Consider the following 25,869-nt stretch of genomic DNA (forward strand, 5'->3'; position numbering starts at 1 on the left):
GGCTGCACCATGATGTAGTGGAGAAATCCGTAACATTTAGTGAACAACCATGAAGAACATTCTACCTGCACACAGTTAGATGGTATTTTAACATTGTGAAATGCAAATGTGGCTCTCAGTGCAGACCTTGATACCAAGATTATAAGCAAATACTGAAATACAGAATAGGATTTTCATGCCGCAGAAATAATCAGGTAAGTCTCACACCAACCTTATTTTAGTAATATGCCAGTAGGAATGGTTAAAGAACCTTCATCCCCCATGCCAGTAGATCCTACTGAGAGACTAAGAGATGTTGACAGCCAAAAGTCATTTTATGAAAGCAAAAATAAAATAACATTATAGGAACAATCTTCTCTGTCAAATGATTTTCATTGAAGTAAAAATAGCCATGTCAATCCATGCACAATACAGATTCTTTCAACACCTAACCCAAAGCAGAGATGATGATTCTTGCTGTTTGTAATCCACACCTGAGCACATTGCTCCCACACAATGCTCCCACATATTGCCTTAGTTCACACTACTACAATCACCACTAATAATATGGCTCAGACGGGTCTATCCTGCACCATTATAAACTGTTTTCCTTTGCTGTAGAGGTAACTCCCAAGAACGAACTCAAGTGTTCGGCCTATAAAATTCTCCCTTATAAGACAGTATTACAACATGACAGTAGATGGCACTGCTCGAATTCAATCTGAATCTGTGCATTTCCTTCAAACAGCCAAAGCAGAAGGGCTGTTCAGGCTCACAGGGAGAGACTGGTTCATGACAGACACAAGTTAGTAGCAATTAAAATACATATGGCATTTGCTTTAGAGAGAGAGCACTTCCATAGCAGTGCTTCAGCAAGAGTTAAACAATGGGTCAAATATGTTAGCAAAAGGCTTAGTTTAAGACAGCAGGAGAACCCATTCAAAAGTTCATCTACCATACTCCCACCTTTCAAATTCATGGGTTTTGCCCACACATACTTCAATGGGATGCACTTCTTGTTGTACCAAATCTAACCTTCAAATATTCAGAGGGAATTACAAGATGACGATACATTCTGCCACATACCAACAAGCGCGGCTGGCTCAGAAGTTTGAAACGACACAGTAAAGAATAGAAGTCAACTCAACGTGGGCCTCCAAAGGCTGATTTGGTCATCAGGCAAGCTACCACCCAGCCTCACATGGGCAGTGCAGCAGCACCCGTTATTCTTCTACTGAAGGGAAGCTGCCCAGTGAGTGTCAGTACAGAGTTCACTGTGGCATTCACACTAGCAGGTGTGCCAGACAGCCTGGGCTGCCGCCGCCGCTGCATCAGGAATATCCTGCCAGGAAACCCACCACAGTCAAGAAGGAAAGACACACATTGGCAGCCCTATTTTAAATTCCAACCTTATTTCTGCAGTGTCTTCTAGTGTTAATGCTAATGAGCAGCAGTCATGCCCCACGTAGATCTTGAAGGAAAAACAAAAAAAGGTTTTTCTTTCTCCCCTGGGTCTCCTACGTATAGGCCTATGCATAGAAAGAATCATTTGATCAAGAAACTCCCTAGAAAAGCTCAGAGCTGTTAGGGATCAATTCAGATGTGGATGCACAGTTCCTGAACCTCTTATTAACTTACCAATAACAGTACATGACTTGCATCCTCTTGATGCTTCATTTTCTTTAACTAAAGAGGCAATAGGAAGCTGTATGGCAATATTTCACATGATCTCCAGGCCCCATCTTTGCATGTATTTTGAAAAATATTAAACACTTTGCAAAATATAAGATATAGAGGAAAAGTGAAAAAGTTTTCTGGACTGTAGAAGTTGTCAAGTTTCAGACTAAGCTTTTTAAGGCAAGGGACAAAAGTAGTCAGCAACCTACAAATTTGTCACTATTAATTTAAGAACCCAGAATGCATTATGGATACACACTATTTCAACAGATTATGAAAATACATTGGTGGAATACACTAAAAACTAAAGGAAAAAGCTTGAAGAAATGGTTGAGATATTTGCTTGGCATTCTATTTCCCTTGGCCAACATACAACAAACTTCAAAATGATAGTAAGAATATTTTTATAAGGGAGAGAAGTATGCTGTCCTGAACAGACTGACTGTCCATGTGTTATTTTAACATAAGCTGCACGTAGTTGTAAGCAGTTAGAAATAAAGGTACTACATGCATTGCCGATCTGAGCTGTTTCAAAAGCTAATCATCATACATGCTGCTTGTGTAGTAAGATTTGTTCTGATGTGTAGGAGTTATCAGGAGCAGTCTTTGACAAAAAGACTACAGAATTCAGTTTCCCAACAGGCTAACTTGAAAGCAATATTTTGAATACCTGTGCTATATTCTGTAGCAGTTTAGATTTTCTTTTTGGAGGGCATGGAGGAATCACTTAACTGAGACATCTTCAAGAGTACAGCTTACCACTCGATGACTGCGAGAAATTATTTACAGCCCGACCTTTCCAACTGCAGAGAAATTTGAGTTAAAAGCATCCTTGCCTCAAACAGAATTGAATGTTAGATTGTTTATTTAGTCAGGAATCAGACGTCAAGCATTTACCTCTTCTGTTATTTAAGATGAAACTTCTAAATCTTATACTACAAGAACTGTATTAGCAGGAATCAGAGACAAGAAAAGCCTCCCTAATTTGTTTACAGTTGTTTTTAAAATTGGAAAGATTGGTGTGAAACTCTCAAAAGGAGATGTCAAAGCTGGCTACTGACCATACTTTAGCAGAGTAGCCATGCTACACATGCAGAGTAAATTAAGTCAGTTACCTTGAAAAGATTTTGTATTCATCCTTCGACTAATAGCAAGATTAACATCAAAACAAAATAAATATTAAGGATACAAGCAAGTATGTTTGTCCTGATTTCTGTCACAGAGCATACACAGAAGCAAATAACGGTTTAAACTGTTCAATGAACAAGCGAAAATATTACACCTCACGTGATCTTCCATTAAGCAATAGGACAGCCAGAGTTTTAAATAGGATGACAATCAACTAATCTCAAACTAGGTTTTCAAACATCAGTGTAATAGCAAAGTGCAGGCTAGTCTCAAACTTACTTTTAGATAATTACCTTAATTTTTTACATTGAGTGTTATGCATTTAGTGGAATGAAAAAGTGGCACCTATTTACAAGGCCATGAAAAAAACATCAGGACACTCCAACCAGATAAGGAAAAAAACACATTTATTAGAAACTGGTAGTTTTATAGAGCTAAAAAGGTAAACATACATTTAAGAGAAAAAGAATACACGATTGAACACAGTCATCATAAAGGCACATAATGAAAAATCAAATTAAAAAGAGTCCCCCCATCTTTCAACATTTGAAAACATCATTACTGTAATTTTCAATACTCATGATGGCACTTGCACACAATAAACAAAACAGAGCAAGTCTAGAAGACAGACACTGCTAAAGTCATCTCCACATCACACACACACATTTGCTCATTGGTTGCAGTCAAAGAAAATGATTGAATTGATCTCATAAACTCCACAAAGATACAAGAATGCTGACAAAACTAATAAACATTGATCAGAAAGGCCGTGTACATATGGCTGATTTGGATAGAATGACTTTTTGTCTTTTAAAAAAGTGCGAAGTCTAAGGTTTCCCTTACGGGAAGGCCAAAAGACACAACTACAGCTGCCTTTGTCTGAAATCCGATAAACCAATATTTTATAATACAACTTTTATGGAGCTCTTATATATCAGTTTATGGAAAATAAACACCAGCCGTGGAAGCACTGAACACAGATTTACATGTGACTGCTGTTCAAAAAATATGGCCCAAACAGTCTTCTGCATGTGGAACAAGGGAGTTTCAGGCAGTTACTCATGCCTGCTTGCTTATTCGTTGTTTGGTTTGGGGTTTTTTTATTAAAAAAAAAAAACAGAAGTAAAAAAAGAGAACCTTAACAACCTTACAGGAACAAAGTTCTTCATTCAGTAATCCAATTTCAAGAAGTGGTCTAATATGCTTTTAGAAGGTCAAGACAAGTATAAAGATAATCCTGAACGTACAAAGATTAAGACAACACACATTGTGGAAAGCAGAAAAAGAGTAAAACTTAGTTCCACAATAATTGTTCCTCTATTTCAGTGTTTGGGTCTGAAGGCGGCTGAAATGCAGCACACACACACACACACACACACACAAAAAAAAAAAAAAGAAGTCACTTTGGAAGTATCTGTACACAGAAATACCGACTTTCTACATTGAGGAAGTGCTGCTTTATTTTTTGAGAAGCTGTTTCTCAAGCACTAGCAAGTTCTGTGTGCGTTCTTTGCTTGCTTCATTAACATCAGTCTAATGGGCACCTGAGATCAGCAGTCTCATTTGGTCACTTGGACAAAATGCTGCTGTATTTTACTGTCGGAACTTCACAGAGGCAGCCAGCATGCACAGAAGACTGTGAGGCAAGAGGCTTTCTCTTGCATGACAAACAAGCAGCTAGCGGCCTGTAGCCCTCTGAGTAAAGGGAAGATTGGAGAGTCCAAAATGAGAAGCATTTCTCTCCCTCAAGGCAGCTATGATGAGCTCTGCTATTGGCTGTATTACAATCGCTGTCAGCTTAATACTGGATCCTCTACCCAGTTTTTAAACAGTAACTTGCACTTGAATGGAATGGATCCAGTACCCAATTTTTTTCTGTTCCTGTGTATCGCAATCCTATAAAATGTGCAGCTGTAACCCAAAGCAAATGCAATGAAAAGTAGGCCCAGTGATGCAAGTTATGAAAATCACTGATTCTATTACAAAATACTATGTAAATCCATCTGAGGTATTCCGATACCATGGAACAGCAGTTTCTCAGGCTCTTATTCTTTACATTAAAAAAAAAGGTTAGCCTGAAGACAAAGGTGATGGGATACATTTTAATGTGCTACGCTACACTTGTCTGTATCAAAGATCCTATTTTTCACAATTTTAAGTCTTCAAAAATAAGAAGTGCTTACTTCTAGGCGTGCAAAAGTTGCCTGTGAGAGTTGCTTGAGTATAGGCAGCATGACAAGACAAAAAGTCACTTTCATATATTCAGTATCAAGGCAGTATAAACTTCTACCTTTGGTTTGATCCAAGCCAAATACACATTTAGAGAAGACAGATACAAAAAAACTCAATGAGTAAAATATGCACAATTTATATAAAACACTATTGATTTAAAGATAGTTTCTTGATTTTTTTTTTAAACTCAGTGACATTTTAAAGTGCAATATAGGTATCTGTTTAGAAATGGTGAACTAGAATTTAAGAAAGTTTCCTCCCACTTCAGGGCAAAAGTAGAAATTACGGCATCTCTCCACAAAGATCTGCCTCTAACTGTGAGAGCAGGTATTTGAGAAATCATTTTTGTTCTGGTGTTTCCAACATTAGAAGCATCTCATCTTTTTCCTTCATTTCATGCTATTCCCAAATTCTGCTTCATTTTTTCATATACAACATAGCTGATGCTGACAGCTGGAAGCACTTTCATAAAATTAGGGGCTATGCCCCTATAAAGTCCTCTGAGTCCCTCTGTAGCAATAATTCTTTGAAAGAGACCAACCATGTTTAGCTGTGGAGCTCCTTCCACCGAGGCTAGAACAAAAAGATCATGTGTTACCCAAGTGTGTTAGCAATATTAAAATTCTTAAGCAAGTATTAAACACCTGGGTGGTGAGCCTTCTATCACTTCTAGGGCCACTGAAGAAGCTTGAGTAGTCACAAAGAGATGTCTCTAATCCCAGACATTTAAGACACATCCACGTGTCTAAATATCACTGAAAAGCATTATCTACCTACATTCCTTTGGAAATCTAGGCTCCTATCCCTAATCTGTACACAAAACTATCAAGCAAAATTCTCAGCTATGAAACTGTCTTTATGAAGTGTCCTGCAAAGCAAACGTGGCTGTCTGCCTTCACAGGATGAGGCAAGTCCTTTTCACTTTACCTCTCATATTCAGACAACATTCTAACTTTTAGTAAAGAGCTCCCAGACTGTGACAGGAGCTCTGTGTCTGATAGTCTTGTATGGAACGTGGCTCTCGACACACCTAGAGCACAAGTGCTTGAAATGTTACATTTAAATGTAAGTATGATGAATGACGTTGGGGTAATAGGAGAAGGGGCCAATGTTAAGAAGATTTTCCAGACAAGTCTTTGGTTTTCCAAGCTAGCTTTTTTTTTTATTCCCATATCTCTGCCATAGCTATCCTAAATGATAGGATTTTGATGTGACCACACAGAAACATTTTCAGTACAACAGGACTCACCTTGCGCCTGCATGCGTGTTCTGATAAGAGCAAGAGGGTAACTGGCCAACTGCCCACATGTGCTGGAAATGGTACCACATCCCAACAATACAAAAACACCTGGGTTAGCAGAGCTTGATGCATAGTGTTCTAGCCATGTAGTCTTTAAGAGCTGCCAAGATATAAAATTAAATATTAAGACGAGATCTGCAGTTAATAAAGTAATAAAATACATCTTTATTAATAAGAAATCTTATGGTCTCAATCCTGAAAAGCACCAATCTCACTACACCAGTCCTGAATGCTTATGTTAAAGTGCAAAGGTGCCTTAGCACACAGGTAAGGATTTTAATCACATTAGAGCAGTTAGCGCTTAGAAGAGAAATCCTTAAAAGATCCAGCAGCAGCAACAGTGCCCATGTTCTAGGCCCATTAATACTCTGCGGGGAGCAGGAGGGGAACACAACCTGGCACCCCACAGGGTGCAACAAAAGCACAAAGCTGTCACATCAACCCATGCAGAAGAAAGGTTGCAAACTGTAGAAAAGAATTTCCATACTGCTTTGAAAACATTTGCTGCTGACTACTGCAATGTCACAAAAAGATTTGTCTAGACTAGAAAAAAATTAGTCCGTGCATCTGAGTTACTTAACACACTTCGAAGCAAAACCCAGCATCTAAGGTTGAAAAACATTTCGGTTGTTGCTGATCAGTGCAAGAGATGCCAGTTCCTCTTGAAAGGAAAGAGAACAGTGTTTCTAAATCCTTACCACAGCTATAAGCCACAAAGAATTCTGGTAACATGCACAGATACACAAGGAATTCAGGTTATTATGATCCAATTACAAATCAGAGTAAATTGTAAAATAATGTTTTAAGTATCATAAATGCAGGATAGGTAAAATAATATGAATATCTTAACAGCTTTTTAAGGCCCAAATTTGCTACAGAACGTGTATGTTCCAGTCCAACAGGGTCATTCAAGTATGCAGCATACTGTATGCCGAGGTCTATATAATCCTGCCTTATGTATAGATTTTATTTGGCACTGTCACAGGTAAGGGCCTGTCAGCATAGACACTCCTTCAGGTGAGGCGAAGAACAACATTAAGGTCTAGTAAGATTAGTGGAAATGCTCATCTATTTTCAATTGAAGTCAACTGTATACTACAAACATAATACAAACCTAATGATACAGGTATTTTAAAGACAATTTACCTTTTCTGTAAATTAACTAATGAAAGGTACATGAATTCAGTGATCAAAACTCACCTCATAAACAGCAAGGTCAATGCCAGCATAAGGAATTATACCCAAAATATTAGGAATATAGCCTTTGTAGAAGGCCTTTACACCTTCTCTTTTTAAGATCTTCTTAGCACAGTCAAACATCCCGGAATATTGCCCTGTTTTACCCACAGCCAATCTGGTCTTTAAAACCTAAAGTGGAAAAAACAGCAGCCTTAATTACATCCTTATTTATTAATCTATCTTATAGACACAGACAAGCACAGTTGTCTCTCTGCTCGGGACTGCTTTGCATTGTGGTACTTCACATCTCCTTGTGACAACTCCTGTTGAGGCTTTGTTAGCAGTAGGATTCTTCAGGTTTCATCATTAGTGCATAGTAGCACAGGTACTACCACGCACTAGCTTACAAATTATTAGCCTTTTTAAATTGCATATTAGCTTTCTTTTCTTGATTAGAACAGACAGATTTTTGATCAACTTGAAGGTAATAGTGTGGGCAGTATTTAACAGAAGCATTAGCCAAAGAAAAGTGAGAGCATCAACATGCTAGCAGATCACACTTTTGATCTAGGAACAGCAAAGTGTATTAAGAAAATAATCTTTCAAAAAGCACGACCCTTTAAGAGGCAGTTAAGGGATATAAAGACTGCCCCTCAAAACTGAAACCCAGCATCTGATTCATAATGCAGAAAAGTCTACACAGCATCTTAGGACAAAGATATTTTAAAAAGTATCCAAAAGAAGCCACAGAGGAAATTTCCTGAGCAAGAATTGGGTCTCCTCTAGAACCTCATAAGACTGCAGCTTCCGCAAGACTTCCTGGCACTTTGCTTTTCTCTTTTATTTAGAAACAATCTAAAACACACTTCTAGGACAGTATTATCACTTTGTTAGGAAGATCAGAGCATCTTATTGCAGAACAGTTCACCTGTCTCCATTGATCAGCATAATCCAGTTGATCTGGGGAGCATTTCAGTTATTCTATAACTTAACCCCTCTCTGTACTGCAGCTAGCTGAGATTCAGCGGCTCTAACAGTAAAGATGTTATTTAAAAAGAGATCATCATCACTGTCAGCAATGAAAATAGCCAAGTTCTATCCCTACTGACACCCCTCCCTAAGGAAAAGGTTATATTTTCCATTATTTCCAAATCTTGATGCTGGTATTGGTTTAAAGCCAGAGCTAACATATACTCCAGTTATTGGCACAAGATAAACTTTCTAGGGAAGTAGAAATAAAGGAAGTGCATCCTACTTCTATTTTAAAAAAAGAAGGATGTGAATTCCTGCTCTAGAGCAGTTAACATATTAACACCAGTTAAATTACAGCATACGTAGTACCACACACGAACATGTCCTACAGAGGAAAGAACAGTTTATACACACAGCCACAACTGTAGCTGTTATGTTCTCCTTCCACATTGGTCTCCTCATCAGACCCAGCTGCCAATCATAATGCAACAGAACCTCATCAGCTCTGCGACAGACAAGACCAATCCTTGTTTTACACACAGTGGGAAAGATTTACACTTGATAAAGAAAATAGCTTGAACAGGTACTTAATTTTATATGTGTTCTTGGATATTTTTTCCCCCAAACTAGTTCTTATCAATTAGAACACAGTATATTCTAAAACGTCTAATACTGAAATGAACCAGGTACCCGGTGGAGTCTCCAACAGAAGCAAATTCTCTGTTACTTACCTCCATGGGATAAATAGAAGTCTGTGCTGTTGCTCCAGCCAAAGAACCAGATACAAATCTTTCCACGGTGCCTAACTTTCCATCTTCCTTAGCAAGTATCTTCTTATACTGTACAGTTAAAACACGTAAAATAAACATGTACTTTTTAGGAGCAGCAAGAGTTACTACAAGAGACAGGACTACAGCACAAAATGTCTTTTCATGCTGTACTTACTTTTTCATATATTTACAGTTACATTTACTAACCCAACAAATACAGCACTAAACTCATTACAGTTCTGTGGATGAAGACTCTCAAGAGTACAATAAATATTCCAGCCTGCAAGAGCCCTTTTCATAAAATACCTCAGCCATCCACAGTACTGTCGAGTATTCTGCAAACATCAACACAAGGGTACCCAAACTGTGACTCCCAGATAACAAAGAGGAACCCAACTCCCTTGCAGATCCAATTCTCAAATCTAAGAATGAAAGATCAACTACTACATTCTCAGAGATACTCAGCTGCACATACTGTTTCATTCAAGACAGAGACACTATCATACAATAATGTGGCATCAGCTCCCACAACCCAGAACATGAGTAAGGAATAATGTGCTCAAAGTTGCTTTACAGCATGAAAATCTGCTGTTCAGTTTTGCAACATCACCAAGTTTACCTGACTTTTTTGTTGCTTTTATTTCACAGTTGTACAGAGATGTACAGTATGTTCATCTAGTCCTACCTGAAGCACTAGCAAGCCCTACAGAGGAAAATTAAAGATCATTTAACTACACTAGAATTGGAGTTCATTTTCCAGAAGAGGATTAGGCCTTAACATGGTGCTTAAAGCTGATTCCGAGGTAAATATAACTCTGACATCTAGGGTGAGGGCATCTAACACAGCACCATGATATTTGATTTAAAAAGAATCTTTATAGTATTCACATACATAGGTTCAGCTAGCATAATGCACTAAGTTTTTGGTTATTATCACTTTAAAGCAGCAAACAAGATATTAATGCAGCACTCTATATAAAACTATGCAGACTGGAGGACAGTTTAACATGTATGACAGATTTAGCTTATTTACACTGCTCATAATTCAATAGCAAAATCTGCCTAACACCAACTATTCTAATAACAGAACAAACAGAAGTCACTCTAAATTACTGTGACAAAATCCCCAACCACAATAAGAGCTCCTTTATAATAACACAGTGCAAATAAGAAACAGTGAGAGTGATATAGTGTCCTATTTACCATTATTTTCATTCCTGATTTATCATCCTACCTGTTCGTAAGCCCAAAACTTAATGGCCGTTTCAGGAGCTATTTTTACAACATTTACACCATTTCCCCTCCACAGAGATCGGGCACCACCTTCTTTCAACATCTGCTTAAAACCACTGGCTATATTCATTTTGTTTGATTTTGAACCATGAACCTAAAAAAAACCACAAAGTCACAGTAAAGAACACTGCTCTAATCAGACTGTAAAACTCATCACTTAAGTACTGAAGTGCTTAAACACATCCGCTAGCATAAAAACATCCACTACTGAAAAAACAAACTCTTACTTTAGTGGCACAAGTAGTACAATATTTTGTTTACATTTCTGCCAATATGGGTATGCAAAAGACAATTTTTATGAACACAAAATATTGAAATTCTCAAAACATAACCAGACCTCCAGAATTCAGATATTGTACTTGGCCATCAGTTTTCCATAAAAGCTCTCTAAAAACTGAAGTGATACACTGAAAACTAAAAAAGTTCTTGACCATCACACCTACCTGCATCATCACTTTAAGGCGATCTAATGGTGCTGTACCTGTTCGAGAGACAGCACCAGCCACTCCTCCAGCCAACAGCTGTTTCCACCACTGTCCAGTCTTTTTCTCTTCCTCCGTGAACTCATCTGGAACAGTCAAACTATCGCCTATATCCAACACCTATTAGAATCCAAAGCAAAGATGTGCAAGTAACTATCTCATTCCATCATTCTAATTTTATCAACAGTTCTATTTCCAAATTAACCTAACACCTGAGAATATGTAAATAAAAAGCTAGTTAAAAATACATATACCCGCAATTTGCATTCTATAATTAACTTGCTATGGTTTGCTATTGCTATTCAATGAATAGTAACTTCAACAGACATTGAGCAATAACACCACAGACCCACCATTTCAAAGACTGCACCATCATCATTAAAAATCATGACAAATTTCCTCCTTGAGTGTGGCCCAAATAAAGACATTCTGTCATGATCAGCAGACCTTTACAGTCAGCACTAAAGCTCAAACGCTTATATGTTGCAGCTAACCTTTCACCGGACAGCCTTCTGGGATTAGTCTGGTAATCTCCTAAGGATGCTAACAAGAGATTTCTCTCTCACGATAATTTATTCACACATATGTGAGATTTCCTCTCCTCCTCACACCACACCAACATTTTGAAGTAACATTTTTATAGCTGATACATCAGAATATTTTATTTCTGTTAACTGCCGTGTATTATCTAACAAAATGACAAGTTTTAGTAATGCTTTATACATTTTCTTATCATCAGTTACACTTAAAGACAAACAGATTACTTTTTTCAGCTACAGAAGTTTGAAATGTCACTAAGGTGCAAGTTTGTATTTCCTTTCAATTTGATCAAAGAACAACATTACTATAGGCTTTAGTAACAAAGCTGTCCAAAACATAAGACTATGGAATTTCACATATCACCTAAAAACAATCTCTGCTCTTCATGTAATTCATAACCATGTTACATGAGAAAAAATACATCACAGATAATGCAAAGCCAGTATTATGCATAAGTTAAACCTAAAAAGATGCAAGAATGTTTTCATAACTGATTTGTACTGACCAGAAACCATGTTAAACAATGAACTTAAATTTTAACTATTGTTGATTTTAATTGTAGACACTAAGTCCCTAATTTATGCTGCTTTCCATATCTGTTAAGTAGACAGAATACCATCTAGGGCATTTGGAACACAAGAACTGCAGGATGCAGATTCCAGATATAGGCACTGAACAAACAGGATAAGCACCAACTATTCTGGATATTGAAACAGAAGAGATTAACTGAAAAACCCTCTCATCTTTCTGACATTCGTCGTTTCCAAGCAAGGTGTCATCAGTTGCTCAACTACATGGAATCACCAAAAGATTAATCGAGAACTCTCAAAATACAAATTCAATCGTCTTGGAGATATTACGCATTTCTGCCAGGGCTTAAACCTTGTGTCTACCAAACCCTAAACATAACTAAGAAATAAAATCTAAATTTGAGGGTGTCTGTTACAGAAAGGCCACAGCTACCAACTCATAATAATTCTATGACAAATCAGCTATCTGCTTGGCAGAGTCTGACAGCAATTAAAATTTTACAATAAAAACAGAATTGGAAGAGCTGTCAATGCCAGGCGGGTGTGCAAGTCTCACATCTGCTCTTATCTGAAACACCAGCTGTGTTGCTGTATAGCTGGATTTTGCTCGCTGTGATAACTGGGTCATCAGCTGACTGCCACAGTGGAAGAGCACAAGAAACTTCTAAAATTGTTTCTCGGGGGTAACTAATGACATGCCATAATAAAAAAAACACAGATCTTACATTTATTCATAGAAATAAGAAGCATTTCATTAAATCAAAGGTTTTTTTCCACTAAGTAAGCTGGGACCAGGACTATTAGATCTAATAGCAGTGCTTCAAGTGTTTCCTTCAGCACTAACTCCCTTCTGGCAAGCATTTCTGAATTGAAGTTGTACAATGTGAAACACTCAAAGCATTCAGATCTTTCAAACTGTTTTTTATTATGGAAATGCTGACTAATCCCTGAAGACATAAATGGTCTCACTATAGTCAAAGAAATCTGTCTTTACCTAACTTTATGGATCACTTCAATAAGCTACAGGATGGATATTTAGCAAACAGGATTACTATTGGTTTACTTAGCTTATTATTTGCTCTTATAAGTCAGTCACTGAGGTGGCAAGGGCTCCATTCAATACCAACTTAAATTTGTCAGCACAGTGGACAGCCTATTGCTGTATATTCTACCATCCTTATATGGTAAGAAAAGGATTCCTTCCTAGGAATTACTGATAATTATTGGCAAAGTTTAGATTAAGTTCTTAATCTAAAAGAAACTCACATGACACTATCCTGCTTGTAAATGGGAGAGCATGAAGTGAGAAGAAAAACCAAACCATCTTAAAGACAAGTATGCTTGAAATATAAACAACTGTAAAGCTGTTACACTTAATAATGCAAATTAACCAATCAGAGGTGAATGTAAGAGCTGCACTAAGTTAAAACAAAGTTGAACTTACAGTGGAATGTTTCCAATATCGAATTATTTCCTCAATGTCTGTAGCTGGGTTAAACATAAAATGATCTCTCCACTCATTCCAGTCTACTGTCATTGTCCCATCAGCATCAATACTGAAAAGAAATTGAACAAAGCTGTGTAACAATATATTAGCACGGACGGGGTTTTGTTCTGTTGCTCTCTTTTAGGGGACCTTTGTTTTTTTTTTAAATATTGGCCATCACATGAGTGACAACCAACTGTGAATTCCATATGGAGACTTCAAGGATGAATCTGCCACAGCGTTACAATACTACGCTTTTCTTATCCAAGTGCATCTGGCATATTCCATTTAAAAACATACTATAACGATTCATTCTATCAAGAACATTTACAGGGAAACGAGGTAACATTCTCCTCCCAGAGCCAGATGCTCAAATAGTGACTAGACGTGCTACCACCTAAGAACAGATGGAATATCTGAGAATCCCTATAAAAGCAAAGGTACAAACACATTTTTAAGTCATAATTCCATTCATCCTGTTCTCTAGATTATAAAAATACAATCAGTAACAATACAAAGAAGTTTAAAATACTTCAAGAAATAAAAATTCCTGACCTCTGCAGGATCTTTTCTGCCTGTTTTTCTGAAATGTTTATACCCAATATCTTGAGGGACTGGACAACTTCTGATGCTTCAATTTTACCTTGAAACATTAAAAGAAAGATGATACACATTTAAAACATGGAGGTTAATACACTCAGCACCTTGGAGCTCACCGAGTTCCATGTAACACCTACAAAATAGCAAAGAGAATTTAAAATCAATTTAAACATAGTTGATGCATTTTGCTGTTTACTACAAGGACTGAAGGAAGGTAAGTACATTAAAATCGTGCAACAAAATGAGAAGCAATCATTCAGTGAGTTACAAATTTAATAGATATGTAGAAACTTCCTTATAGTTTCTCCAATGTAGAAACTTTCTTATAGTTTCTCCATCTGGGGAACAAAGAGCCCCAGATCAACGGATCTAGAAGATAATAAAAAGAAAATAAAAAAACCTGTAACAATTTACTATTTCAATCTATAGTCAACTATGATTATGATCTTGCTATGGAAAAGAAGTAGGGGTTCCGTGTTTACAATTTTGTCTCCAGTTCAGACAAAGAACATAAATTAAGGTAACTTTTTAGGCACACTTTCTTCAAAAAATATTTAAACAAAATAAATCAAGGCATACCATCATTGTTTTTGTCCAGGCTCTTAAACGCCAGCTTCATCTTTTTCTCATGATCTTTAAGATACTGCATAAATTCTTCAAAATCTAGCTGTCCGTCCTGGTTAATATCTCCAGCTTTAAAAATTTTCTGAGGAGAGAAAGAACAACATTTGACTTTTCCATGTTACAACAGGTCACAAAGAAAAACAGCAGGGCACAGCTCTGGCTTTAAGAAAAGCATCCCATTGGTCGCTTTGGGAGTCAAATCAGGAACACACCTAAACATACACTTCAGAGCTATCATTTTGCTTTCAGAATTTACCATTCAGTATTTTCATGAACAGAGAAAACACTTGGCAGCAAAGACAGATTTAAGAAAGCACTATTAATTATTTACATAACTTTACCATTCAAAGATTTTAAAGTTTCTTACCAGCACTCGCAAGTTACATCTACAGGTATCAAATAATTTTGTGGAGGAGGAGGTGGGGGACAGGACAATATCATGAAAGAGAACAGTTTTAAGTCTGTGACTCTCCTAGTTATACATGAAATTTGTCAATATGTCAGTAAAAGAATGCAGTCTAAACTATCCTCTTTAATCCAGTCTACTAATTATGAATTATAAAAATACAAATAGCAATTAACTATTTAACTGCTGACCAAAAAGAGAGAAAGGTCTTGCCTGAGTAGCACTTCCATTCCCCAGCGGTTGAAAAGGCAGGGCTTTCTGCTTCAAACTGAAGCCTGGGCAAGGATATCAAATAAATCAAGAGTCTTGGAACAAACAGAAGCACAGTTATCTTCTATTTTTCCCTGTGCTTCCTACTATCTGCAGGACCAATCGCCTACACATAAAATTACCTACGAGTTGAATGCATGGTTTACACCTGCCAGCACTGCAGGAAACAAGTCTGACATACACACTAGGCATACGCTTCTCCATCGACAAAGGGCCTGAACACCTCACCAACTTTGTGCCTGAAAACATCCTTGTTAAAAAAGGGAAATTACAGCAGTGCCTCCAAGCATGAGCCTGTAATTGCTGAGGCTTGTCGTCACAAGTACAGCCCCAAGGAGAGAGAAGCCCAGTTCAACCAGATCTGCGGGATTTATTAGGTTGGGCTTATGCCCCAGCAAGGACCGCTCCTCACACACAGAGGGCTGCGGGGAGCAGCGGGGTGAGGAGAGGTGAGGCTCACAGCAAACTGGCACAACTTCCACAGCGCTGCCGGTCTCTGGCAGGATGAACAGGAAGCGGGTAGGGAAACCCACCCCAAAACCAGGTGCTAGTAAACAAGATTTAAGGGGAAATTATGCCTCATCTTTTCATCTAGGCATCGATCCCTGTGGTTTCCTCAATGTGTGAAATCCTACAGAGGCAGCACGCTGTACAAGACAGGCAATCAACCTGACAGCACGATCTCTTTGTTAATTTGCAGTAGGTTCCGGAGCACTTTAGGCTACAGAAAGTACATGCCAAAATTCTTTCAAACATCTTTTATTTTGCAGGCTACCTTGTGCAACTGTAGTTTCTGAATAAAGTAACTCTCAAGAAGATTTGCATGGCTGTTCTAATCTGCAAAAATCTTTAATCATTTTGTTTAATCCACTATAATTCGTAGAAGAGCTCAAAAGACCAAAGTCCAACAAGTTCTAGCCTACAGAAACTAAACATAAAGAAGCTGAAACTTCTGGTGTATTTGTTGCAGGTGTCTGGGAAGAAAAAATGAAGACATCTGAATACACTCATATTGCCTCCTTTGTCTTTCCTATCCCTTTACTAGGAGAAATCTAATGTTTAATCTAAAAAAAACCCCAAATTCGTAACATTATCATAGATTTCCCAGTAGAAGGGAGGAAGATGTGTTACTCCATGGTGAAATTAGCAGCAAATTAACTACCTCCCATAATATAGCAAGTTATGCACAATAAAATCAACTCAAGTTACCACATACTCAGACAGGTGCTTAGTATTAGTTTAGAAAAACAGTGTTCTCAGGATACTCATAAGTCCAGCTATATTTTCATTTTTATGAATAACCTGTCAACAAAAATCTTCTCACCAATTCCATTCCATGCCCTTGCCAACACGGTTAAAGTTGTTCAGCATTTCCACTACAAAACCAATATTTTATGTTTACTGAAATATATGGATGCATTCCTGACCATAACTTTCTAAGATGAAATTAAGAAGACCTAACAGATTAATCATTAAAAAAAACCCAAACAAATAAAAACCCCAACCCAGTACCCATCATTAAAAATTACTCCTGTGAGAAAAACAGTGTCCCCCTCAAAGACATTGCCTTCTCAACCCATCTTGTACTCCACATATGGCACCTCATACTGCAGGATCCCAGAGCCTCAAGCTCCTGAGAAAAGGTAATTTATGTGGCAGTCATGCACACATATGCTTTGAGTGAACTCTAATCAATGCAAATTCTTATTATTCCCTACTGCTACCTGAACTACACAAACAAAAAAAAAATGGTAGAACAAGGAAACTGTTGTTCTGGCTCACAGGTAAGACAAAACTTTAACTAAATTCCAATTACAAAATCTCCACTGCCGAGGATGGTGTAAGCCAAAGAAAACAGAAATTCTTAGGAGGTTTAGAGAGCTGGCAATTGGCGTGTGAAGGGGGCCACCTTTCATTTCATCTGCCAAATGAGTGGATTTTATATTGCAACACCTAGAAAAGGATAAGCACAAACACACTCTGCATTCCCTACTTCTGTTTCTACAGTTATTTTCCAGACTACAAGCCAGTCTCAGCCACTCCCAGTGCAGCAGAACAGAAGTGACAGGGAACATAAATGTATGCTTTTCCTCAGCAGACACACGCATTTTTCTCACATTACAAATCTAAAAGTTCATACAAACAAAGCCTCTTGCTGTCTGTGAAATGCACTAATTATGTAGGTGGTAAAGTTTCAGATTAAAACCAGTAATTTGCAAGATTATGGAACAAACTGGAATGCTGAAAGGAGCTTGTCTTCCACTTAGAGGAAGTGGAATCCCTCGTTGGGGGTTACATACTGCATGGGCATAGCCAGCAGGAAGACATTTGATTCCGGGGCACACTACCTCCCAGATAGAAACTGCCCATTCAAGGTATCCAATAGTAATACAAGTTGGGGTGAACCTCTGGAAGCCATCAAGCACAATCCTGGCTCAAAACACATCTTATTAGATATAATTAGATCAGGTTGTGCAGGACCACATCCAACTGAGTCTTGGACATCTCCACAGATGGAGATTCCACAGCCTCCTCAGGCAACCTGTTCCAACATTCAATGACCCTCACTTCAGTTCAACTCGGAACCCACCTCTGCCATTTCTCGGTTTACATAGTACCAGATTTTGCACAGTTACAACCACTTGTCACTGTGCCACTTCCTGGTTCACCAACTTTTCTGATGGAGAACTGGATACATTTTAAAATAGTCATGCTTACAACAATAGAGCAGGAACCAAACTAGATGCCAGTCCTCGCTTGGAAGTCCTGGGAAACAATGTTCAGTGTGCCTGCCACAGAAAACCTGCTATTTCTCGTTACAGACCTACTGTGGGATCGCCTCACCTTTATGCAGGCCCAGTCCCAAGAGGAAAATGATTTATTATCAAGGCATGCCATTTTTTTTCTCATTGTCTAAAAACTTTCAATAGTGATAAGCCAGTAGATAAAATGAAATGTTGACCATGTAAAGAATTGCTAACTGCAGACAGATAGACAGTTCAGACATAGCTCAGTGGTGGAGTTGGCAGGTTAGACTCAATGATCTAAAAGCTCTTTTCCAACCTTAACAATTCTATGATTCTATGATTTTAATGCTACAGTCCTTCACACATACTGACTACAATGCTCCTGCGCTGACCTGTTTGGTCATGACACTGCCACCTTTTTCTTTTCACTACTTTTGTTTTCAATTCTGCTACTTTTTTTCTTTTTCTGCTGTACAATTCGTTAATACAGCTGCTTTCGAAGACCTGCATAGCAAGGCAATACTAATGTGAAAGCCACGAGCACACTGAAACACTGAAGAACTTTATTTTTAAATTTCTGAACTATAGAAAGCATCTTGCAGTGTTGAATTCCTGTTCCTGCAGAAGGTCTCTGTATTTGGTGTGGAAGCCTAAGCCGGCAGGTCTGTTGGAAAAAAAAAATCAGCAAAATTACAGACAGGGTTTATATACACTTAAAAATCCTGGCGTCCTATAAGTGTTCTGACAGATCATTACTCTGTGCCAAAGTTATGAGCTTTAACACGTTCATAATTACAATGTAAAGAGAGCAAATGCAAGACAGTAGAAATCTTAATGTTTTTATGTAGACTTTTCTTTTAGATTCAGAGTTTAATTTTTATACCACTTAGAATCACTATTTGTGTACTACGCGTATTCTGGTTACAAAACTGAACTGTACATGAAAGGCAGGGATGCTCAGTACAAATGATTACCAGTTATCCATTACCTTGTTATTTCACTTAATTAATACAATGTAAAGAATAACTAGGGAAGTGATCCACCAAGTAGCTACTGGGTGTTTCTGGCTTCCTATCATGCTCTTTACAAGGCACAAGTCAAAAAACAATAATTAGACACATAACTGGTGCAACTAGCTATTCATTGTTCTGTAATCCATGAACAGAGCTCTAAAGGGGACAGCTACAAATACGGCACAGAAAAAACATCAGCACAGAGCAGGAACATGTCTTTGGACATCCAGAAATTTCACATTTTCCTTTAAAACTAGAGGTATTGCACGTAAAATCAACCACAGCATTCCCTTCTCACCTTTTCCTATTCCTTCCTCCTTCACCTCCAAAGTAGCTAGTGCCAGTTACTTCGTACAGCTTCATATTCTACGATTATAAGTTATTAGACTGTAATCTTATTGGAAGCCAAATTCAGTCACAGTTCAAATACATGCAAATCCTCTCTCTCTACTGGAGACCTGTACCCTACAATACTAAAAACTCATGTTGTCCTTTTCCTATCTGTATCTGCCAAGACTACAGAAATTTATTACATATAATGATAACCCCAAAATTAGTAGTAAAAATCATTATAGTTGGTCTTGTCAAATTGCATCCGTTGGGAGACAATTCCAACACAAAAGGAAAGAGCCCAAGGATGTGTTCATACAGCATTAAACCCCAGTGAGTCCACATAACACAGTAATGAACTAGAGTCTCATTTGACCTTCTGAAATCCAACACAACACTGCATTTTGAGCAAAACACTAATTTGCACTGCCTTCAAAGACCTCTCAGTTTGTTCAAATATTATAGTCATATACATTCACTTCCTTCACAAAGGATACCGCAAATATATGAACAGTATCCCTGTCACAGACAGACATTAACACAGTCCCCACTCCAGAGCACCCTTGGCAGTAGCAGAGATGCTGCTATCAGCTGCAGAGCTTCCCCTTCCTGTTCTGAGTGACACTCTTCCTGGCAACAGGAAAGCACTAGCAGCCTCTTCTCACTTTAAAATGTGCCTAAAAAGGAAGAGATTCAAGTCATGAGTACGCTATCCAGTATACTTGTAGAAGCTGCTCCCTTGGGACCTGGATAAACTCTCTCAACTCATAATTATGAATTAGATTCCAAGAATCTGAAACAGCACAAATGGGAGATGCAAACTATCCCTTGTACCTTCATTCATCATTCCTTGCAAGTTACACTGGTATTTTTAACTTTGAACATACTTGGTAACTGACTTTTTCCACTAAATGAGACTACCCAGTTACAGAGGCATCCCCACCCTACAGTCATCTTACAAGATAGGCCAGTTTACCTTGCTTGTTTACCTAGGACACACTGCTGTCTCAAGACAGGGATTCAGCAAACCATTTCAACATGCAGTTAAAAGATCTTTCAGGGTTGGGGGTTCATATATTTGGTCCCTGGCATTCTTGCACTTTGCAGCAACAAGAGGAATAACTAATCATTCACTGTGCCCTGTCGCTGTTCAGGAAATATCCTGTCAAGTTAGTATTAAAAAAATTTGGTTTATCTCCTTGGATGTTTAGAGTCTTATGGCAACAAACATATCCATTTTGCTTTTATGTATGGAGACATGGAGATTATATATAACATGTATTAGCTAAAAGCTTCAGTTGTACACGTGGAAATGAAACAAAGACAACTTCGGTTACAACTGAAGTCAGATATATTACTGAGGATGCCTGTGATATTTGACAAGTAAGGTCCCACTATCAGACATAACTGTAACACCTTATTATGACCTGAAAAGCAAAGTTTAAAGGATCTAAGTAGTTCCAGTTTTCCACAATTACACGATGTGACGTCTGTTTTGGTAAAAACTTAAAGATGCCTCAATCTATAGTACCAGCTTTTAGCGTATTTTTAAGGTGAAAGAGAGCTTCTTCATTTCCCATAAAGAATGAGACACAGACATGAAAGTGCTGAAGCTTATAAGACTGTGAATCTGCATACCATGTATGATAATAATTTCAAAGCACAAATATCATGATCTAAAATACCCATGTTTTGTCCAAGAAGTTGCTGAAGTTGTTCTGTGTTTCTAGCCAAGCTACAAATGAAGCTTCAGTTAACTTGGTCTATTAGCCTTCTAATTTTATTATGTAAGGGAAATTGCCAAAATCAAGAAAAGTGCAAAAATATTAATAAAACAGTATAGAAATCTTCAAGGACATATTTAGCTCAGTTACTAAACAAGTATGTGCTTTCTGGACGAAGAACAGCTAAGGTAAGTTTCAAGCTCTGAAGCACTACCTAGATGCAGTTTGTAGAAGCCAGAGAAAAGCACAGGACACAATGCACACCTAGCCCTGTTCTCACCCACCTCTCGCACCGAGACACGGCTTTGTAACACAGCACAGGGCCTGCCTCACTTGACGGAATTCTGGATTTTTCTTGGTTTAAATGCAGCAACACAATCCAAGGGTTCTAAGTATTTTTAGACTTTGTAGGACTAAAATTGTCATAAACACAGTCAGCTACTCTAAACAGACCATATTCTGAGAATATGGCCCCCCTAATGCAGCTGAGAATTCAGCCTCTTAGGGCCCTGTTTCCATCACACTGAGGCGCCTCATCACACCGTATCTTCAGCTTAATGTAGCCAAAGACATATGTCGAAACTTGACAGAGTTAGTCCAAATAAGATCATTATACTGTTTCCAGAAAGTATTCATTTCAATAACATCTTTCTACTCCTAGCTCCAGGACTCAATATATAAATACCACCCAAATTTGAATGTGTGGCTGCTCCCACTTCAAACCAAAGCTTGAAATACAGGGTTTGCCTCCTACAGATTTACTGTAAGGATTGATTGCAACAGAAGGAAAGGGTGAACAAAAATAGTTCTTCATAAAACCACTCACACCATTTATGGTACTCCTGCCTAAGAGAGACACGGCACTTTGAAGACATAGGGTGAGATCATTAGAGATCTGATCCCAGCATCTATTTTGCGTCCCTACTGGACAACTCTGCTAATCAAAGTGGCTGTACAACAACTGCTAACGTTGCCTGTAGAGCACCATTTGATACCGTCACCACACTGAATTCCTTCTTCATAGGTGTTAACATATTATGTCAGGAATCTTGTAAGGTTTTGTGAAGTTACCCATTCCTGGCGGGTAATATACTACAATATAAAACAGGAGTCATCCTGGCAGCCTCTAAGCAGCACACATTTCGGATTTTCCAGTGGTTTACTTTTGTCTGTCAGATACTAACAGGAGGCAGGTCAAGTAGAACACAATGTTAGGAGCTTCTGTCACGTTGGGCTTTGAAGTCTTGCTATGGAGAAAAAATATTCTTCCTTACAGGGACATGCAACCTACCTCCAAAGCTTGCCACCCGGCTTCACATAATTCTCTTATCTATAATATCACTTCACCTAATAAAGTGTCTCATCATACATTAAACATTAATAAAACTGCCAAGATAACTGATGAAAGATGAAATAAAAAGAGCATAGAGTAGTCTATTACTCAAACGGATAGAAGCTTTTTAAAGATATGCATATTCCTTCTAGAGGGGAATTACATGTCAAGGGAAAAGAAGAAATAAATACTAGTAGCACAAGTGCTAATTGATACCGTGAAGATGATGCCTTAGGATGAACCAACTCACTTGTGCAGTTAAACAGTAATCAGGAAGCAGCTTGTGCTCCCAGAAGTACAGTGACCAACACTCCTGCACACATGGATTTCACCCCATGCAGGGAAGCCAGCCCTGCAAGAGTATTTTTGGAAACCTATCACAGACCTGCAACTAGAATGTAACAACAGTGCAAGGGCTCAGACCCAGACCCAGCCAGGAGGCAACAAAGCCGGCTCTGCTTGGGACATGCCAAGGTCTGCCCATCTCACAGTGCCACTCTGGTGGCAGGGCTGAGCAGTTCAGTAGCTAACACTTTGCTATAATCTGCAGTATTTCCATATGTCATTTCCTTATTCATTAGTTATAAGTAATTATAACATTACTTTACCCTCTCCAAACATGAATATGATGATTTAATATCTGACTTCATTAATAAAGTAGCTTTTTACCAAGTATTAAAAAGATCTTTTACTGAATTCAACATTACTTTAGAGCTTCAAGTGAAGTAAGGCGGAGAAGGCAGCTTGGAGCTGCAAGTTCAGGAAGCGGATTTACTATGTCAGACAGGAAAGAAGCTGGAGGCAAGTCTTACTGAGGCTCTTTTACGACAAGAAGTCTAGTTATTAAGGAAACCAGACCAGTTTCTAGTTCTTAAACTGTGTCCACCACTAAGTTTAAAATACTGAGCATACAGAAGTTTCAGTACACTCCAACTCGAAAGCCCTGCTGGATACCTTTCCCTTAAGTATATAAGACAAATAATGAAACATACCAAGAAGAGGTAAAATAAAGAACAAATAATGATACCATGGGAAAGAACTGGCAGTGTCCAACTATCAGTATAAGGCTACTGAAATTGAATTATCGACCTAATATACCTCTTAACACTGCAATCAAAATTAAAGTTCACTTTCCTGAACCTCCCTCAGAAAGCATGCAACAGTTATTACAGGCAGGGCAGTGGAATGCCATCTAACCATTCTTTATACTGAAACAAAGAACAGGACTGTTACAGTAATCACTCCAGCACAGATCTTGACTGTACCTGTTCAGCCTAACCAAATCTGTGCGTGCCTTTTCAGCACAAACTTGCCTTACCACACAAATACTTACGTCCAGAGAATTGTGTATTAAACGATTTTACATTCTGATCCCTGGGGATAGAAGGCTGCAGCACCTCCCCTGCAAGGACAGGCTCAGGGAGGTGGGGTTGTTCAGCCTGGAGAGGCCTCCAAGCAGACCTTATAGCTGCCTTCCAGGACTTACAGGGGGCTACAGGAAAGCTGGGGAGGAGCTTTGTGTCAGGGAGTGCAATGACAGGATGAGGGGGAAGGGGTTTAAGCTGAAAAAGGGTATATTTAAATTAGATATTAGGAAGAAATTTTTTATTGTGAAGGTGGTGAGACACTGGCATAGATTGCCCAGAGAAGTTGTTTATGTCCCATCCCTGGAGGTGTTCAAGGTCAGGGTGGATGGGTGTACAATCCCTGGAGGTGTTCAAGGTCAGGGTGGATGGGGCTTTGAGCTGCCTGATGCAGTGGAAGGTGTCCCTGCCCAAGGCGAGGGGGGTTGGAACTAGATGATCTTTATGGTCCTTTCCAACGCAAACCATTCTATGATTCTATGATTAACGAAAACAACGAGGAAAGAAAAGTCTCCCTTCCAGGTACAGGTCAGATACATTACTGTGACTCTGCACTGCACTGGAATGCTTGATGACTCAAGTTTTACTGACTCGTCAGGTCACAACATTGATAGCAGGGAACGATAGAATTTAATAGTCCAAGATGATGGCTGTAGATCCACACCCAAAGAGAGCGGGCAGGGCTGGCTGTCTGGTCATTACAAGTATGTGTTCCTGAACAGATGGGCCTTGGCATCAGACACAGCCCATGCCAAGAACCACTCCCATGTCCGTGTATTCAGTGAAACCCAGCTTCAACCACCAGATCCGATACCGCAACCTCCTGTTACACAGATTTACTTACCAGATGCTGAAAGCAAGCCTGAATTTACTCTGACCTAGATCACGCAGCGCACACAGCGACAGCGAAAAGCTGCCGTTTGCCATCCTTTATCAGGCTGGGGGCGGAACACGCTATCGGATGCCAAACCACTGAGTCAAAGGAGGGTAACGCGAACCCCGCCGCGCCCGCCCGGCCACTGAGCCGCCGCTAGCGGGGTCGCGCTCGGGACCCGCCACTCGGCGCCCTGCGCGACCCCCCCCGAGTCCCCGGGCAGGGCGGGGCAGGGCGGCGGCAGGGCTACCCCCGGGGCAGCGCCCATAGCCGGGGGCAGCGCCTGCCGAGCAGCGCCCATCGCTTCGGGCAGCGCCCGTCCCCAACGATCGCTCCCGTCCCCGATCTTTCCCATCCCTGTATCGCTGCCCTCCCCGCCGATCGCCCTCATCCCCGATCTCTCCCATCCCCGATCGCCCCCATCCCCGATCGCCCCCATCCCCGATCTCTCCCATCCCCGATCGCCCCATCCCCGATCGCCCCCATCCCCGATCGCCCCCATCCCCGATCGCCCCCATCCCCGATCGCCCCCATCCCCGATTGCTCCCCTCCCCGCCGATCGATCCCATCCCCGATCTCTCCCATCCCCGATCGCTCCATCCCATCCCCGATCGATTCCATCCCGCCGACCGCCCGGTGCAGCGGCCCCCCGGCCGCGGGGCCCGCTCTCACCTCCTCCGCCTCCTTCCCCAGGGGGATGCCCATGGCCCGCAGGCCCGTCTGCAGCTCGGCGATGTCCACCCTCCCATCTTCGTTGAGGTCCAGCTTCCTGAAGAGGCTGGCGTAGCGCGAGTCGCCATCCCTGCCGCCCTCGCAGGCGCCGCGCCTCACCCCGAGCATGGCGGGGCGCGCTGATCCCGCGGCTGCACCGCCACCCGGCCCGCAGCGCCGCGGGGGGACCCGCCTTGGGGCGGAGACGGCGGCGGCCCAACCCACACCAGCTCGGCTCCGCCTCCGCGCAAAGAGAGCGGTGTGGGTGTGCAGTGTCGGAAAGCCTGTGAGGAGACCTTGGGGGA

At 39.9% G+C, this 25,869-nt stretch overlaps 1 protein-coding gene across 1 annotated transcript; it reads right to left on the reverse strand.

Annotated features, from left to right (window-relative positions):
- Positions 1-3,891: 3,891 nt before the first annotated feature.
- On the reverse strand, positions 3,892-25,869 carry SLC25A24 (solute carrier family 25 member 24). Its single transcript, XM_009555827.2, has 10 exons — positions 25,526-25,869; positions 14,748-14,874; positions 14,124-14,211; positions 13,527-13,638; positions 10,974-11,132; positions 10,472-10,624; positions 9,199-9,306; positions 7,517-7,684; positions 6,266-6,416; positions 3,892-5,589 (listed from the first exon to the last, which is right to left on the reverse strand). The coding sequence occupies exons 1-10, from the start codon at positions 25,691-25,693 to the stop codon at positions 5,411-5,413; spliced, it is 1,413 nt and encodes a 470-aa protein (XP_009554122.1). The 5' UTR covers positions 25,694-25,869; the 3' UTR covers positions 3,892-5,410.

Source organism: Cuculus canorus, chromosome 8 (genome assembly GCF_017976375.1).
Source record: "Cuculus canorus isolate bCucCan1 chromosome 8, bCucCan1.pri, whole genome shotgun sequence".
Taxonomy (NCBI): Eukaryota; Metazoa; Chordata; class Aves; order Cuculiformes; family Cuculidae; genus Cuculus; species Cuculus canorus.